Source organism: Coffea eugenioides, chromosome 8, assembly GCF_003713205.1.
Source record: "Coffea eugenioides isolate CCC68of chromosome 8, Ceug_1.0, whole genome shotgun sequence".
Classification (NCBI taxonomy): domain Eukaryota; kingdom Viridiplantae; phylum Streptophyta; class Magnoliopsida; order Gentianales; family Rubiaceae; genus Coffea; species Coffea eugenioides.
This window is the reverse complement of record NC_040042.1, coordinates 37,606,777-37,625,526: the sequence shown is the minus strand read 5'-3', so window position 1 is coordinate 37,625,526 and position 18,750 is coordinate 37,606,777. Positions and strand designations below refer to the sequence as shown.

Sequence of the window (18,750 nt, the reverse complement as noted above, 5' to 3'; positions counted from 1 at the left end):
AACCTACCAGTTTTTCTTCCGTAGAAATATTAATATAACACTTTTTCAATTTTAGTTATAAATATTTATGTATTTAGCATAAATTAAATGATTCAAGATAAAATATTCATAAAGAACTGATACTTTACTCATGTAATGGATGAAAACCATAATAAATTAATACTTTATGGGGCATTTCTTTTTTTAAAAAATATTTAATTTATATTAAATAGATAACCTACTGATTTTCTTTTTGCGAGAATATTACTGTAACACTTTTAAATTTTTAATTACAAACGTTAATATATTTATCATAAATTAAATATTTGAAAATAAAATATCTGTAAAGAGCGGGTACTTTAAATAAATTATGTGTATTTGCCTATAAACTATACTCTTTAAAGTAAAGAGTATAGTTTATTGATTTAAATTAAGGAGTGTAGTTTATTAATTTAAGTAAGGAGTGTAGTTGATAAAATAAATGGTCTCGGAATTAAAGTTTTCTTTCATTTTCACCCATCTTTTTGGAAAATATTTCAAAGGACAATAATATTTATACGTTTCTTTTCCTTTTGCCTGACGTCTTTAGAAGGTGCGAGATTCAGGCACAAATATTTCATTTAGACACAAGTACCATAACAGCTACTATACCAATAGTTTACATAATACTACGTTGATTCAGTGTGGTCCCCCCCTCTCTCTCTCTCTGAAGTTTCATCGAAGGCTTACCAAAGATTATTGATTGTGCGGATAGTTAAATAGATCCAACCACTTTTGTGTGCATGCTCGTACTTACACGTATAAACTAATCGTTTTACCAAAAGCATACCCATTTTTGTCTCTTAAGAGAACTAACACCGCCACCCACAAAAGATTCTCTACTAGCTAAATCAATAAACTATACTCCTTACTTTAAAGAGTATAGTTTATAGGCAAATACACATAACCTATTTAAAGTACCGACTCTTTACAGATATTTTATTTTTAAATATTTAATTTATGATAAATATATTAACGTTTGTAATTAAAAATTAAAAAGTGTTACAGTAATATTCTTGCAAAAAGAAAATCAGTAGGTTATCTATTTAATATAAATTAAATATTTTTTAAAAAAAGAAATGGCCAATAAAGTATTAATTTTTTATGATTTTCATCCATTACATGAGTAAAGTATTAGCTCTTTATGAGTATTTTATCCTGAATCATTTAATTTATGTTAAATACATAAATATTTATAACTAAAATTGAAAAAGTGTTATATTAATATTTCTACGGAAGAAAAAGTGGTAGGTTTTGTATTTAACAAAAATTAAATATTTGAGAGTAAATACAAATCTGTATTTGAGAATAAATATTTGTAATAAAGTAAATGTATGAAAATAAAATACCCGTAAAGAGTTGGTACTTTAAATAAGTAATACGTATTTGCCTATAAACTACGCTCCTTAAAGTTTATTAATTATTAATTAATTTGTAATACTTTGTCATTCATTGGACATGTAGCACAAAGGACAAATTAGGTACAAAATTCTAATTTCACTCTCTAAAACAATAGTTTAATCATTTGGACTGAATTTGTAAAGGATTAGTAATCTCAGGGGAGGTCAGTGTAATTGTTCAAATCACAGGGGAGGTTAGTGTAAATGTCAGAAACCTCAGGGGAGGTTTCTGAAATTATCCCTTTTTATTATTATATTATTTCTCATTTTGTTTAGGCTTTTACTCTTATTATTTCTTGTGTCTCAAATGTAAATTTATTAAAACTTTATCATCTTATTATATTCATAGGTGTTAATTTATAAAAATTTTGATATATAAACAAGTAATATTCTATATATAACTAGGAAGATTTGTTGTTATTGTTATCCAAACTTTCAAACTTTTCAAAAATTGAAAATAATTAAAAGCTTATAATACGACAAAATTTTATTACATATTTTACGAGATTATGTGAAAAGTCAAACTTTTTTTCATAGTATTTTAAAATATGTAAATAAATTTTTTTAAATGATAACTATAATCATGTATTATACAGGTATATTATGCGTACTTACTAACTAAGGTACTAAAAATTAATCATTAATAAAACATCTTATCGTTATTTCAAATAAATTCCCTAACACTAGTTTGAAATATGTTTTAAAGTAAAATAGTACATGTGTCTCATAAATCAGTAAGTTTTGATTATTAATCAATTTTACCATGTTATCAGTAAGAATTACTATTTATGTATTAAAACTTACTACTACTTGAATTAAACAGGAAGTTAAAAAAGTTAGTTTGGGATATAAAGTAGTAATTTATTTATTTAAAAAGTAAGTTTAATATTTATTCCAATTTACATTTTGAAGTATAAAAGTTACTAATTTATTACTGTTAACTTACTATTTTAGATGGGAAACTTACTTTCTTATTTGTAAGTGTTATCCTATTTAGGTGGATAGACCTATCAAATAATCAAATGGCCGCTAAAAGTAAATAAAAATTAAATAAAAAATGGTCATATAAGTGTTATCCTATTTATGTTTCAAAAAGTCAATCGAAATAAAAGTGAAAGTTACTTTTTAAAAAAAATAAATTACTACTCTACATTCGAAACTTAGTTTTGTGGGGAATAAGTTTAGTTCAGGTAATAGTAAGTTTTTATAGATTAATAGAAAATCTTGTTGATAGAATAGTAAATTTGGTTAATCATCAAAACTTACTAGTTTGTGGCATAAATTTACTATATTACTTAAAGAAACTTATATGAAACAAGTATTAGGAAGTTTATTTAAACTAGTGCTAAGATTTTTTTTATTAATGGTTGAAACTTAATATTATAGTTAGTAGTTGTTGGTAACGTAAATGTATAATACATGATTGTATGTTTCATTCATAAATGTTTTGTGTTTTAAGCATTTTAATAAATGTATGTATTATTTGTAAATGTTATGTGTTTTAATAAATTTATTTTCTAGGTCACAAGTATAAAAGGTAAAGTGATCGTATCTAATGTAGCGTAATCTTTTAAAATTATAGTAAATTTACCCATATATTAAGTTTCGTGAGTTTCAAATATTTTTCGTATCATTCACAATATGGATTTACATGCACATTTTTTATGAAACTTACTTTTAATTGGCAAATAGTATGTAAATTATTATAAAATGTCATTTTATAATAATCATAATTTTTATAGGTGAATGGTATATAAACTACTAAAATTGTCAATTTATAAATGATCAAATCTTACTACTTTATGGCATATATTAGTCTAATCAACTAAAAAATTACCGTAATTAAGTGTACGTTGGTTATTGATTTGAAATTTGCACCAAGGTCACTATTTCGTTATTACTGCCACAAGTTTTTCTAATCAAAGCAAAACAAAGTCAAATATCTTTTCCTTTTGTATGCAGTATTTATGTTTAGTAAAAAATTAGTAAACCATGATTACATTTCATAATTTGTAATGAAATTAGTAACATTTTCTAAATAAATTGGAATAATTTGTAAAATATATATATTTTTTTACCAATATAATTAGGGGTGGCAATCGGATCCAAATCATAGTGGCCGGTCAGATTGAGATCGGGTATAATAGAAAACCCTTAATTATAAACGAACCATATGCTTGGTTTCAAACTCAAAAACTCATTTCGAAAGCTCTAGAGTTTCGAAATTCCTGCTTTATGGATACAAGCAAATCACATAAACGCACAGGTACTTGGTTAACACAGCAAAAAACTCCACGGGAAAGTTCATGTCGTGCTTATTTCTTAGAAGGAAATTGCAGACTATTAGTATAGCATAGCAGTCACAACACTTCCACAACACATCTTCAAGTTTTCCGAGATCTATCCAGTTTAAAGCCTAAAAAACCGTGTGCTGAGTATTGTATAACATGAGTATCTGAGTTGCTTTTCGAGTTCTGCTGATCAAGTAAGCCAGTCCAATTTGAAGTAAACAACAAAATCTACATGCACAAGACATTTGATATGAAATTGGTATTTCAAAATAGGAGAAAACGGCTCATTTTGAGCATCAGAATGAATCTACTCACCTATTTATTTAGTACTTGGACTAAACAAAGGTCCATCTAATTCAAATTGGCCAACAAGTCACTAGAAAATAGGATTTCACCTCCTTACATTGAAATGCAATGCTGGATTTAAAGTTTCCATGCATGACAAGATATAGCTATAGCTATCTAAGAATGACAAGATATAACTTTCTGGCAGGACACTAGATAGAGCTATCTAAGCATGACAAGATTACATGGCCAAGAACTGAATTTAGAGCACAAAGACTTTGGCTTCAGAAAACTGAACCAATCAAAAGGCTAGTAACTTGATTTGAGAATTTGATCACCAGCATCAAGGGCTCTGATATCACTATCAAAAGCTTCAGTTTGGATTGAAATTTCTGGTTTACAAACCCAAGAGCACTTGGATGCTAACAATATCTGAAATTTGATCACCAAACTTTTTTCCAAGCAAGCTGAAATTATTCACATTAAAACAAGTAAACACCAGAAATTGCAAACTAAGGAGATTATGTTCAAATTTACAATCAAAACGCATTAGGGCACCTGTTACACAAGCCTTTTTTTTATTTTCTTCAAAATAGCATATATAAAATGATCACTTAATCATTCTATTAATTTCTTTGTATGTCTTAATTGGACGACAACAGGTTTTTTTCCAGAATTATATGGAGATAAAAGAACAAGTTTTTTCATTTATTGGACTGTAAGCATCCCACATTTGTTGATAGTTTAAAATTAAATTAATCACTTTCTCTTAAAAATTCAGAATGCAGCTAAAATATGACATCATGTATTTATCAGTCTGTCTTCCATCCAACAATGAACAGAGGAATAATTTTCGATCAACAGGATGCTACAACTTGCTTTGTCCAGGCTTTGCTCAAACCAGAAATGAATATACATTGATCTTTATGTCCTGCTCCTTGATATTATTAGGTTGGTTTAGTATTTGAAATATCATCTCCCTTTTAGTGATCCCTCTTATTTCTGAAATCTTAACTGCTTACATTTGGAAACTGTTATATGAATTTTCTCTCCTTTCCTGACTGAAGAAGAGGGAAGATGTGATTCTACAAAATCTACATGTATCATAGGACGGTAATAAGAATTGCTTCTGCAACACAGATTTACAAGAGTAATAATGGCCAAATTTCCGTGGCATTGCAGACGTTACAATGGAGTAAAAAATTCAAGAGGCTGATAATAAATTTCCATAGATGGCCAAATTTCCGTGGCATTGCAGACGTTACAATGGAGTAAAAAATTCAAGAGGCTGATAATAAATTTCCATAGAAACAATAGATTCACAACAATGAATCTAGATCAGTTCAGTTCAATAACATCTGCTCCATCAAGCGTATCAACTTAGAATTCCAGAACGGGAGAAATCTCTCTTGCCTGAAGAATTCAAGTTATAAAGCTCATGTTGAGTTACTAATATATTAGTAATTGTCACCCGCACAGAGTAGCAATCACAACATACAAATTTCTCTTTGACATTTCACCAAACATCTTATATGCATTCACAAATTAATCACATTTAACTTAAACGCCTAGTCTCAAGTCCTTTGCTAGATGTTTCACATGGCTATTAAGCATATTTTACCCGCTGAGAATCAAAACTACAACCATTTCCTAGATGTTTCAACGGACATTTTCAACCCAAAATTGCAATAAAATCTTCAAATTCTCAGCCTTGATTTGGCAAGAAAATCTTGACAAACAAAACTAATGAAATATAAATAAATTACAGCAATATAATCAAACAATTTCAAGAGAACATGATGGTCTAACCTCGTCACTGCTATTTTTCATATGCTCTTTGGCTGGCTACCATTGTCGCTAACCCTTTTGTTGTGTCTGCATATGGCAGCACTCAAAACCAACCGATCGATGAGAAAGGATAGAGGGAAAGTGTGAACTAAAGATGAAAATTTTGAAGTGAGAAGATTTATTCAATTGTAACAAAGAGAAAGTGTGGACCAAAGTGGAAACCTTTGCCTGGGAATTCAATCGTATCATTGGAACTGAGAACTAAATAAGAAGAAGGTAGATGACTTTAAAGAGAAAGGTGATACCCAAAACCGTTTTCAAGAACCCAAAATCGTTTTCATTACTTAAATATGTACATTTTTTACTTTTAGTATTAGTAAGTTTAATTTAAACATAAGTAAATTTTGTCAAATAATAAGTAAATTAAATTACTCAAAGTGTAAATTTCTGTTTCTGGCTAAAACTTATCTTTCAGGTATATACTTACTAGTTTTAATTAAAAACTTACTAAAGTTAATATTAATTATTTTAATATAATATTTAAAAAGTCGCTAAAAATTTTGATCTGTCACTAAAGGTAATAGAAACCTATAATAACAGGTTTCCCTAATATCGTTACCATAACTATAGGCACTATAGCATTGTCCATATATATATATATGATTTTTGCAAATAAGAAGTTACTCAAACACACTCGCTTGTAAGTTCCAATGTTCGAACTTGACATTCTTGCTCAGAAGTCCAAAGAACTAAGATGGATGACTGATTATGGTAACAATTGCTGAACAGGAATTTCTTTGCCCAAGACGGATTTGGAGGCAGTACTAAACCATATTTGATGGTTTCAACACTCTAAATTAGTACCTATAAACTTCAAAAAGAGTGAATGTACTTGCATGAATATCGTGATGACTTCTTCATATGATCATAAGGGTGATGGTGAGAAATGGTGATGAAATCCAAGCCATGGGTAGTCATCCTGTAGTGTTACTCTTGACTGAGTAAACAAGACTCCGACGAAACATTGACAAAACCACCGTTGTTCAATGTACATGGGCAATTCTTGTGAACCACACAATTTGTCGTTCGAAAGTGGTAACAGTCGAAACATGTTTTTCTTCATTTTTTTGTTTAAATTTTCACTTCTACAAGGATTAGGCGAATTTGGACTCATCCCCCTTCGATCGAGCCAACCTTGCTCTTGTCTTAATATGGGGCGGACCATTCATCGCTTGTCTATTCATGTGGTTATGTTCAATAGTTTTCTCGTATCAATGTGGGGTTCAAAACGATTGCCACCAGGAGAATGACTTTATTTTGATTTCTTGTTGAATAAACGACTCCAATAATTCTTCAACTTTTATGAATATCTTCTTTGGTCATTCAACTTTGAAAAGTATCTATTAGATCTCTCAACAGATATATTTTAGTTCTGAATTGACCCTCCAAAGGTGTCAAAATGGGTGAAATAGATGGATTTGAACGTGTCATAATTGAATAATGGGTATAAATGAGTTGTAATTGGATCAATCTATTTAATAAATGGGTATGAGCATACTTAATTACCTATTTATGAGTCACTTAAAATTCTACTTTTTTCTTTTATTTTTTCATGTTGTTTGACAAAAATAATAGTATTTTATTATTATTAGATTAACAAGAAATTCAAATTTATTTGTCTAACACTTTTAAAAGTTGAGTTTACATGTATAATTATTTTAAATGGGTATAAATGGGTGAGTCGAATCAATCCACTACCCATCAATTAAATGGATTTAATGGGTACTTATTTAGACCTATTCAAAATTAATAGATAGGCTTGAACGGATTATTCGTGGGTTGGTTTGAACTGGTCAACATAATTGGGTTGTAGTTAAACCTTTGCTCCAAACCAAATGTAAATATGATATTTTTTATTTTGCCTCTTGATATTTGTTTTAAAAAGCAAGACATAACAGCCTTTTTAATAGTTTTGATTAATTATTAATTGTTGACTAATTTGACTAACAAAAAATTATAATACAATTTTTATAACGATTTACATAAACAAAAAAAGAATTTATTTTTCAACCAACAATCTCAATACAAACATTTTGTATCATCATCATCGTTGTTATTCGATTGAAAGCCTAATAAAACTAAAATAATACATACAAAATAAACATTAATCTAATAGGAATACGAAAAGATTTTAAGGAAAATAAACAAAGCAGAATTTTTTTTGTTTTTATCAATTTAATATTTTTGTGTAATCAATATGGAATCAGACCACTAAAGAGGGCAAATTTGATTATTTCATACATTTAGGAAAGAGCAAACTAACATTTAGCCAAATCTTAGTGAGAAGAAATGAAAATTATCTTATTTGGGTTTCACCTTAGAGACATATCAAATTCAAATTAGAAGTTTAAAATACTAATAGACACTTTTATTTTTATTTTATTTTTTCAACTTTTGCATTTTTTTTTTCCTAGAAAGGCCATTTCGTTGATATATCAAAATCCCACCAATTGTTTTAAACTAGACACATCCCATATGCAAAAAAGACAAATTAATAGACACTTTTAAATTAATCAAAATGTCTTGTTTTAAAAAAAGGGTACCTTAACAAAAGTTATCTTTTTTTTTTGGGTTACATTAACATATTGTCTTTGTTATTCTTATTTATTTATTTATTTTTTCTAGCATGGGAGGGGTGTGTACTATAATAGCTTCGACTTTGCACATGTTCTGAAGCATGAATGAATAGCATCTGGACTAAGGATTAATAACAGTAGACATCGTCTGCAGGCAATAATGTGCTACTTTTCTTGTTGCACAACTAAAATTATTGGCCTTTCTTTTTTATTTTGTGGACAGTTGACCGGGAGAGAACTTCATTTCGCCCGGCCAGCAGGCGGGCGGCGTGCTTGTCTTGTGTGACAACCCTGCAGAGAAGTGGTGCTAAAGTTTGCAAGCAACTAAAAAGAATAAATCGTAACAGATCTTCTGTTTTACATTCTATGCCACTTTTTATCTTATTTTTTATTATATTATTATTTCTCCTTTATAAACATATCATGTTTTAATTCTTTTTTATTTTTTTAAGATTCAATAACTATTAATTGAGTAATACACAAAATTTAACAAACTCAAAAAATCAAAATGCATAAAAAATGAGATTTTTTATGAATTTTTTACTGTATTTTTTAATTTTCTATTATATATTACTTTTTTGAAACTATTATATTTATTTTTTACTTAATTAATAGTTATTGGATCTTAAAGAAATAAAAAAGAATTAAAACATGATATTTATGTAGAAAAAATAGTAATATAATAAAAATGGGAGAGAGAGTGGCAAGGGTGTGGAACAGATCCGTTGCGAGAATAGATGCTAGGGGTCAAATTGATATGACATTAAACCGTACCTAAAGATGGAAGGATGTCCTACACATCACATGGCACTGCATGAATTGTGCATGTAAAAAAATTGACATTCATTTTTTTTTTCCCCGTTGGTCCAGAGAATGAATAATACAAAAGAAAAAAGCAATTTTGATCGTCAATATTTGACCTATGCGAAAAACTGATTCCCAATGCTTTAACCAAAAAATATGGTCCCCAAGTTACTGATACAATCAATGATGGCTAATGGTCAAAATTAAATTAGCGTAAACTTTGGATTTTTGAGCCCTAATGTCTAGAGTTCGTTTCAATATGGTGCTCTATGTTTCAAATAGATACAATTAGAATATTCAGATAAAATAGAATATGAGTTAAACTGAATATAAAACAGATATGTTTTGAATAACCCAATAAACTAAAAGATAGAAAAGCGAATTAAAATTTGTTTTGATCATACAAATAGTCCATTAGTTAGAAACTTAAAAATTAGTATCTTTTTTTTTTGTTCGATAAATTATGTATTCTACTAATGATATCTTAACTTTTTATGCTATAAATCTCTGAAAGTACTACTGTTGGATTCAGATTTTATCTCACCAACTGTTTATTTTATTGAATTTAGATTTTATCCCATCAACCTTTATTTTATTGGGTTTAGATTTTATCCCACCAACCATGTTTAAATTCAATTAGTTTAAAGTGTGCCAGATTTATTAAATTAGTTCAAATTAAATGGCAAATCAAATAATAACCAAAAAATAAAAATTAAAGGAAGAATAGCAAACATCTATCTTTGATATAACTCAGTCTAGCTAATATTACACAAATTCTTACATGATTTGTAGACATAGGTTTCAAATGTTTGTAACTAGGGGTTTTTTTTTATTGCAATAACTAGTGAAAGTAACACCAACATGGGAAGTTTATAGGGATTTAAAAAACCTTTATTTTTTTCCCTGTCTTTCCTTTATAGTAAAATCTAACAACTGAATAGTAAAGTTTCAAAGCGTTTCTTTAGTGTCGAACCCAGGATTTTTTTTTTTGTTGGGATTTAAGAGGTAGAAAAGGACAAAGAGGGAACAGAACCCAAGACTTTTAAATCTTAAAACATTAGACTATGAACTAAGTCGTCCTCGGCATTAGACTATGAACTTAATTTACACGTGGTATGTACTGTTCATATTTAGTGCTGCTGCACGTTTGTTGAGCTGAAAGAGATGCTACATGGGCAAATACCTACTGTTCCTAACATCTAAGTTCCTTGTGACACTTGTTCAACGGGGACAGTGCTGCAATGTCATAAACATTTGGCGGCCAGCAACAAGGTTCTCCTATAAAAAGCTCGCATGATCGAACTCTTTACAAACCATCAACAAGAATTGCATTTGCCTACACTCCTTCTTAGCCTGTGTAATAAGAACAAACGAACCTACACAGCCTGATAACCTTTTCATACGGTCTCAAGTCATGAATTACACTTCCGGTCTTCGTGTTGATTCAGGCTTGGGATTTATCTCAATCTCATGGATCCCATTTTTCTCAGGATTCATGGCTTTGGTGTTGTTGGTGATCTTTATGATGGACAAATGGTTAACTATTTGTCTAAAGAACAACAAACCTCGATTACCTCTCCCTCCTGGCCCAAAATGCTTGCCTTTCTTTGGCTGCATTTTCCAAATGCTGAGAAACAGACCAACAAATCGATGGATATGCAAAGTCATGGATGATTTGAATACGGAAATCGCATGTATCCGCATTTTCGGTGTTCATATCATTCCTGTCACTTCTCCTGAACTCGCTCGCGAATTCCTCAAGAAACAAGACTCGATTTTCTCCAGCAGACCTGTTTTCATGTCTGCAGAACTTTGTAGTGAAGGATTCTTGACGACAATCCTTTCACCTTTGGGCGATCAATACAAGAAAATGAAGAGGATGGTCGCTTCCAGTGTGCTCTCACCTGCTAAACACCAATGGCTTCATAGCAAGCGAGCAGAGGAAGCAGATCATTTGGTTAATTATGTTTACAACCAGTGCAAGGGCAATGCCACCGGTGGGCTAGTGGACATAAGATTGGTTACGCAACACTACTGCGGAAATGTGACTAGAAAAATGATTTTCAACAAGCGATTCTTCGGGAAAGGAATGGAAGATGGAGGACCAGGTGCTGAGGAAGTTGAACATATCAATGCACTATTCAAAATGCTTGCTCATTTGTATGCATTCAGCGTATCTGATTACATGCCCTGGATGAAGATTTTTGATTTTGATGGCTACGGAAAGATTCTTACTGAGGCCATTGCATGCGTACGAAAGCACCAAGATCCTGAAATTGAAAAAAGGATTAAAATGTGGGAGAGTGGCGTGAAAAAGGAGGAAGAAGACCTTCTTGATGTCCTAATCAGGCTCAAAGATAGCAACGGCAGACCCCTCTTAACAACTGAGGAGATTAGAGCACAAATTACTGTAAGGAATCCTCTATCCTGCTGCATGGTTACATAAAAAATTTCTTAAATCAAACTTTAGCACCTTATCAGCTAGTGCCTTTTCACATAAGTACAAAATCAATCGTAGGGACCATACTCCAAAACTTAAAATCTTGCATGCAGACTCAAAGCTGTGGAAACATTCAGGTAAATCATGTCCACATCAAATGACGTACAAAAGGTGACTTAAGACGACATCATCAGCCACGCTCTGACAATATTAAAAAATAATTTGCCCAAATTTGTTGATTAGCAGAACTCAGAAAAGGATGGAATCTCAATGAGCCTTAATCACCACCAAAATGAAACTTGAAATATGGTGTTGTTGTACGGTCAGTTGGTTACTGAATTTGGTTAAAAAGGATTAGTATTAGTTTTCACTTTTAACTTTACTATGATGCATGCTCGACAGGAACTAATGTTTGCGATAGTCGATAATCCATCAAATGCTGTGGAATGGGCATTAGCAGAGATGCTAAATCAACCTGAAATGCTTCAAAAAGCCACAGAAGAGCTAGATGCCGTGGTTGGGACGGATAGGCTTGTTCAAGAATCTGACCTTCCGAGGCTGAAATATGTGAAGGCCTGCGTAAAAGAGTCCTTGCGGCTCCATCCATTAGCACCCTTTAATGTTCCTCATGTATCCACTCAGGACACCGTCGTTAGTGGCTACTTCATACCGAAAGGTAGCCATGTTATCCTCAGCCGTCCAGGACTTAGCCGTAATCCTCGAATCTGGGAGGATCCGCTGAAGTACAAGCCTGAGCGCCACATGAAGGACATGGATGATGCTAGAATGGATCTCAACGATCCAGAATTAAATATGTTTTCCTTCAGCACCGGAAGGCGTGGATGTCCAGGAGTCCTTTTGGGTTCTACACTCACTGTGATGTTGCTGGCCAGACTTCTTCAATGCTTTAGCTGGAAGATTCCATCAGGTCTTTCGCAAATTGATTTAGCAGAGTGCGAGGATGCTGGCTTCCTTGCCAAACCTCTCGTTGCAGTTGCTGAACCACGATTCCCACAATTCAACTAGGATGATACCTTTTCATGATTTACCTTCTTATGTATCATCTTCTCGTGTCTACTCTCCCTATCCTGTTATTAGTGTCATCTTTTCCCTTTTACGGTTCCTAATGAACTTCTACTAAGTGTAGCCAATTCTGCACAAATTCTTGCTTGACTTGTGATAAGATATGAAATCCAAATATTCGTAATCGAGGTTTCTGAATTAAGTTTTTGTCGAATAGTTTAGCTCAGAACTACTACAAGTTGTTTTGTATTTCTAAAATAGTCTGGTTGGCATATCGATTCCTTCAGGCCATTTTGCTCTGAAAATAAGATTTTACCATTGTTACAAGGAAATAATATGCTCGAAAACTTGTTATAAAATACGTTTCTCCTTTTTCAGCACAAACATCCTTGAAAAGAAATTAGTTACTGCTTTTAAAATAAATATATATCCGACAAGTTATCTGGTACCAAAAACATGTGCATAAATGTCCTCATTTTTCTAAAAATCCCACCTTTCATAAATCTTCCCCCCAAATATAGGCCCTTTCTTGGTCCAAATATCGGCTTGCTTGGTTCAATGCACCAACTTAAAGTGAGCCATAAAGAGATCTGTGACCTTCCGAGGCTTAATAATTAATTTTGCTGTACTACTTTCTATGTTGTGGACAACCATCAAAATTCGGTTAACTGGTGAATTTCAATCACCACTTTTTAATATAGTCTGAAAAACATCAATTACAACTAGGAGGGAATGCCCGCACGTCGCGCGGGTGTTTGGCACGTGTCATTAAAGAGGATTTTTTAGGTGTCTGTAGTGAGCAAGTAAATGAAAATAAAAATAAGATAATAGCGCATATTAAGTAATATTAAGGAAATATATTTTTTGATGAAAACTATTATGAAATGTTGAGTGTAAAGGCTAAAAAAAAATAATGCAGTCCTAGAAGCCAAAAGGGGAAAAACGGAAAATGCAAAGGACGAAGAATTGAAAGAGCCATAACTGATACTCAAACAATAACTTAGTAGCATACCCACGTTATTGGCCGTTTAATTAGGATGTAAATAGTATTTTATTGCTGGTAGAGAAGCTGTCTCAAACTGCTAACTTCAGACATAAGAAAGTAAGTGTTGATATAATTACTAGGAGGCACAAAACGCGCTGCGCGCGTTGGGATAAACAGAAAATATGCCCACTTAGACATATGGATTCATGGAACAAAAATATTTGTCAGTTAATAATTTGTGTACACAGCTAAATATAAATATACATGAATAAGTAGGAGGCAAAATTGTTTCACGAAAATAGGAATCCAAATCAGCTATCTTATCCTGAGCTTCAAATCCATAAGCTTCATTTCAAAATTTACTCTATGGTCAACCATAGAGTTAACCCACATAGAGTCTATTTGACCTGAATCCTGATACATGATCCATATCAAAATTTACACCAAATTTCCCGTTATTCATATAGCAGTTGTATCCATGAAATCCTCCTTGCAACCGGGAGAAGAACAAAGAGGCCCGTTTCTTTGACATTGACATGAAAATGAAGTCATCAATAAACCTTAAAAGCGGATATTTGCAGTGGTACATGACAGCTTTGTTCTCATGGTGGATTGCTGCAGACGAAGCATCACGTGTATCTTGGTTGCCAAATGAATGTGTGGGAAGCTCCACAAACTTTCTCTAGATTTGTATCCAAAAACTTGTTCCTACTTTTTAACATCTCTTATGACAAATCCAAAAGAAATCAAACAAAACTCCAGAAAAGATAAAACATCAAAAAGCTGCAAACAATCACAGCCAGATATTTAGCATCAGGGAAAGAACAAAGCATACAAGGAAAAAAGATGAAAAAAATTAGCATTAAGACCATTGCATAGCAGCATTAGTAAAGCAAGGATCCAAGAAACACATAAAGGAGTAGGGGGGAAAGGCAATTCTCTAAGATTCCAACTCCGTGAAAAAATTACCTACCATCGAACAAGCGAAAAATTTAGGTAAAGCAAACCAGCAAACAACTGCAACCTTGAATTTTGGGCCATGGTACAATTTAAGAATTCAAGAGGGCTAACAAGAGTCAGTCAAGCCAATTTAGCCAACATACCTCTTTAGAACGTTGATGGCTTCTATTGTACCCAACATGGCAACTACCCCACCATATTTCCCAGAATATGGTATTGCATCAGTGCGAGAACCTGTTGAAACTGAAACTGGAGCAAGCTCAGTTTTGGAACCAGTCCTACAAAAAACCAAATAACGATTTGGGTAAAGTACATGTATAGCAAGCAGAAGAGAATGAACAATGGATTATTACAAAAGAATTTTTCAATCAGATTAAATTTTTCCTACATTAACATCCAACATCATTCTGCGAAATTGAGAATAATTCTTCTTAAACCACCACTTCACCCTATAAATATGAAGTTTGGAGTTGATGATACTTAAAGTTCAAAATTTGGAACTTAACATCAACAATGTAATTTCAATTATACAACTTTTGAAGGGATTTCATCTTTTATTGCTTGAAATATTCTCAGTGCCAATTATTCTTTCTTATGGACCATAATTCACCAAATATCTCTCAAATAATCTTTTTAAATAGTTCAAAAGTAGTCAATCACTTTTCGAATTTTCAGTACCTTCTCTTTAAAAAAAATTGCACAAAGAAAACAAATGGAAACAAATATTTCTTTCAACGTTAAAAATGGCAAAACTATGCATCACTTCCAGAGAATTAGACCTCTTAAATATCCTCAAGGCCATTTATAACCTGGCAATAGATAGAGAATGTAAAGCCAAATTGCTATGCACCATGAACCAATTTTTTTTTTGAATCGGTGAACCAAATTTTTAAGGCAGTCAGCTGCATATATTACCTTATCAGCAATTACAACTTTGTCTGGAATTTCTAATTTGGTTCCAGGTTTTGCAGTTATTGTCACTTTCCCCTTAAAACAAGGGGAAAAAAAGAGAAAAGAAGAAATTAGTGCATATGCCATATGGACACTAAATAAGAAATAACAAACCACTGTACAACCACAAATTGCCACATCACAAGAAAATCTTCAAGGAACATATACATCCATAAAGCTTCAGAAACAGGGTAACAGGGAAACAGAGTAATAGGGAGACAAGTAGTTAGTTTGTATTACCTTCAGGGTGATACCAGATCCAAACCACCATCACCACTCATTTTTAGGCTATCTAGTTCAATAATACTGGGAATAGACTTGATACGACTTAAGAAGTTGCCTACCTAAAAAAGTGAAAAAACAATTAGCAATATAAACAATTCAACCTGTGGAGAAAGATAGGGGGCTAAAATCTCAACCTTCTTAAATTCAGGTCCCAATTCATACTTGGGTTAGTTGGATTTTTCCTAGCCTCGTTGCAGACCACATAGCCGTCATCAGACAAAGTGTACAGGTCGGACTGTAAAGGTTAAATGCATGAATAAATAGCAATTCATATATTATTCAAAACAGAATTCTAAATGCAGTCAAAGTTAAAGAAGACATTATTCTAAATGCAAAGGCTGGTTCGATATTGAAAAAGAAGTAAATTTGCATCACTAATCGGAGGCAGAAGCCATACTAACACAAATAATAGTCATCTTTAGATGGATTTTATCGGACAAAAAACCAACAGAAAATTTCAGGGCAGAAAAATCAAAACAAACAACCATGAAACAAGCAAAAAGAACAGCTGATAATTACAAAAAGTAGCAACACCACAATAGTTCAAACATGGAAGGAAAAAAAATGGAGAGAAATGACAAAATAATGAAGGCAGTACCTTAAAGGACTTAAGATTCTTCAATGCTAGCAGCTATCACCACTATTAAAAACACCAAACCATCCATTCACCATACTATGCCACTTATATGCCCCCAACCCCACCTTTCCCCTTTTCCTGAAACGAATATTGACCCCCATACCTAGAATAAGCAAGTTTGAGCCTAAGCTCTATCCTTGAGGCTTCATTAGTTCTGCATTTTATTTTTCCTTATAAATGGCATTATTGTAAAGAAAGAGCAATCAACATAAAAGTTAGTTTAAGTAGAAAAAACCCAATTAACTTACTAAACAAAACTTACACAGTCATCATGCCTTCCTTAAGAAAATTTATGTAGTTTGTAAATTTCAGTAAACATGTAAATTTAACTTAAAAATGCATGCAATAACTAAACCGCAAACAATTGACAAGATAATGAACAAGAATGCCTGAAATGATACCATGAAGATGATCTTCCAATGATCCCAAGGGCATGAACTAATAGACAAGTAGCCTCTGGTCCCTATTAGCACAGTAACCAATTAAATTTACAAGATTAGAATGATATAAAAGACTGAACATAAGAACATCAACCAAAAATTCCCGGTTACCTTAGAGTCTATTTCTATCCAATTGCTTAACTGCAACAACCTGTCCATTCCAGTAATCCAATTAATTAGCAATAATAAACTTGAAAAGCAGCCAGAAAAATTTCGGTAGAGGCATTTCTAATAAAATCAATATTGCCATTCTAAAAAAATTTCAGGAAAATTCAGAAAAAAATCCTATGAAATGAAATAATTAGGAAAAAAATTAGAGAAAATCGCACATACCTCACTCTACTACTTTAGCTTGAAGATCTGGGATTGAATATTTTCTTTCAGATCATCTCTAAGAGGGCCACCACATATCTACACTCTAGCTGCATTCCAGAAAAAACAAGACAAAACATCGACGCAACCAAATAGAAGAGAGAAAAATAATCACTAATTAACGGAAAGTAACGGAAGAACCGAGGTAGTACCTGAAACAATAGAGAGGAAGCAGCAGTCAATGCTTCACTCTCGGTTCTATATTTGACCGAAAAATAAAAGTCAACAAATCAAAAGTAATCCCAGCCAAGACAAAGTCGGCAGTCTCTCAGCCAAGGAACGAAAATAAAAGACGATTGTGGAAAAGGTTAGGTATCGTTTACAGGGTTTGAAGCTTCAAATGTTAAATGAAAACACGGAACAAATAGGCAGTTGGCACGGGTAGTGGAGGCCTATGCTTTGTTCCTTCATCTAGCTGTAAGCTTGGGCCGGATGGACGCGTGGAGTGCTGTGGATAGAAAAGAAAAGCCTAGGGACCAGCAGAACGTGGCAACTGGTAGCTTTTAAATTCTGTGATGTCCGGAGCTGGGAGACATGACAAATTGGTCGTAGTAGCCGGTGTGGCGAGTTGAGTGGGGAATTGGGGACGGCAGGCAGGCACAGTAAACATGAGAATAAAGAAAAAAAATAAAAAAGTTGAAGTAATATTCAAGAATAAAATCAAAGAGTTGGAAGGAAAGGAGAAGGAGAGATAATAAAGATTTTTAGAGCAAGAGGAAGAGGGAAAGATCTGATCAAGGACTGTTGGGATGGGTTTAGCTTCTGAGGATAAAAGTGAGGCGAAGGAGAGAAGGGGAGAAGAGAGAAAGCGGCGGCGGCGGCGGCGGCGGAGGCGGAGGAAATTTAAGAAAACCCTAGAGAGGAAGTATTTGGCGCATTGCGCGGAAAAAAAGAGGCTGGTGACTCACATGTGCGGCACGTGAGAGGACGACGAAAACCATTCCAGGTCATCAGAGGCCTTCGGCTCTTTATCTACTTATGTTGATGAGTGTTTCAGACAATTGAAATGGAATTATATTGCAATTACTGAAATTATCAGCAACGTGGCTCTATTTTAATTACATAATAGCCCTATTTTAGTAATTGCACAAAAACACACGCTTATATGAATTGGACCAAATGCACAAATGATGCCAAATAAACTCACATTCCACAAATACCCAGATGTGTCTATAAATACAAGCTTTAAATGTACAAATATAGGGGTTTTAATGTAAAAATAAAAATACCCTAAACACATGCTGCAATTAATTGTACCAAAAAAGCTTGAAAAAAACAATATATTTTTTAAATTTCCAAAATACCCCCACCCATGCGGTTTGAATTCAACTCCCACTTTGATGAAAACTCAATCTTATATGGTATAAGGATACTATGTCATAAGTTGTTTAAAAGTGCAAGAATCAAATCGTGTGGGGTATTGTATAATTGCCAT

General features: G+C 32.5%; 1 protein-coding gene and 1 long non-coding RNA gene across 7 annotated transcripts; one reads left to right on the top strand and one right to left on the bottom strand.

The window, feature by feature from the left end:
• Positions 1–10,561: 10,561 nt before the first annotated feature.
• LOC113781259 (isoleucine N-monooxygenase 1-like) lies at positions 10,562–12,869 on the top strand. Its single transcript, XM_027327165.1, has 2 exons — positions 10,562–11,632; positions 12,065–12,869. The coding sequence occupies exons 1-2, from the start codon at positions 10,637–10,639 to the stop codon at positions 12,686–12,688; spliced, it is 1,620 nt and encodes a 539-aa protein (XP_027182966.1). The 5' UTR covers positions 10,562–10,636; the 3' UTR covers positions 12,689–12,869.
• Positions 12,870–13,969: 1,100 nt separating this feature from the next.
• On the bottom strand, positions 13,970–17,747 carry LOC113779253. 6 transcript variants are annotated; one of them, XR_003469460.1, is made up of 7 exons: positions 17,277–17,747; positions 17,055–17,094; positions 16,905–16,966; positions 16,001–16,101; positions 15,822–15,925; positions 14,774–14,908; positions 13,970–14,378 (listed from the first exon to the last, which is right to left on the bottom strand). It is a non-coding gene; the product is annotated as an uncharacterized LOC113779253 (long non-coding RNA). The 6 variants fall into 6 exon arrangements; XR_003469457.1 differs by having other exon boundaries at positions 13,970–14,908; positions 17,277–17,365; positions 17,468–17,747; XR_003469459.1 differs by having other exon boundaries at positions 13,970–14,908; positions 17,277–17,361; positions 17,468–17,747.
• Positions 17,748–18,750: the final 1,003 nt, after the last annotated feature.

Excerpts from the sequence above, each read along its gene's own strand:
- LOC113781259 (XM_027327165.1), top strand. The coding sequence starts at position 10,637 with ATGAATTACACTTCCGGTCTTCGTGTTGATTCAGGCTTGGGATTTATC. Across the intron at positions 11,633-12,064 it reads AGATTAGAGCACAAATTACT|GAACTAATGTTTGCGATAGT; the intron begins GTAAGGAATCCT and ends CATGCTCGACAG.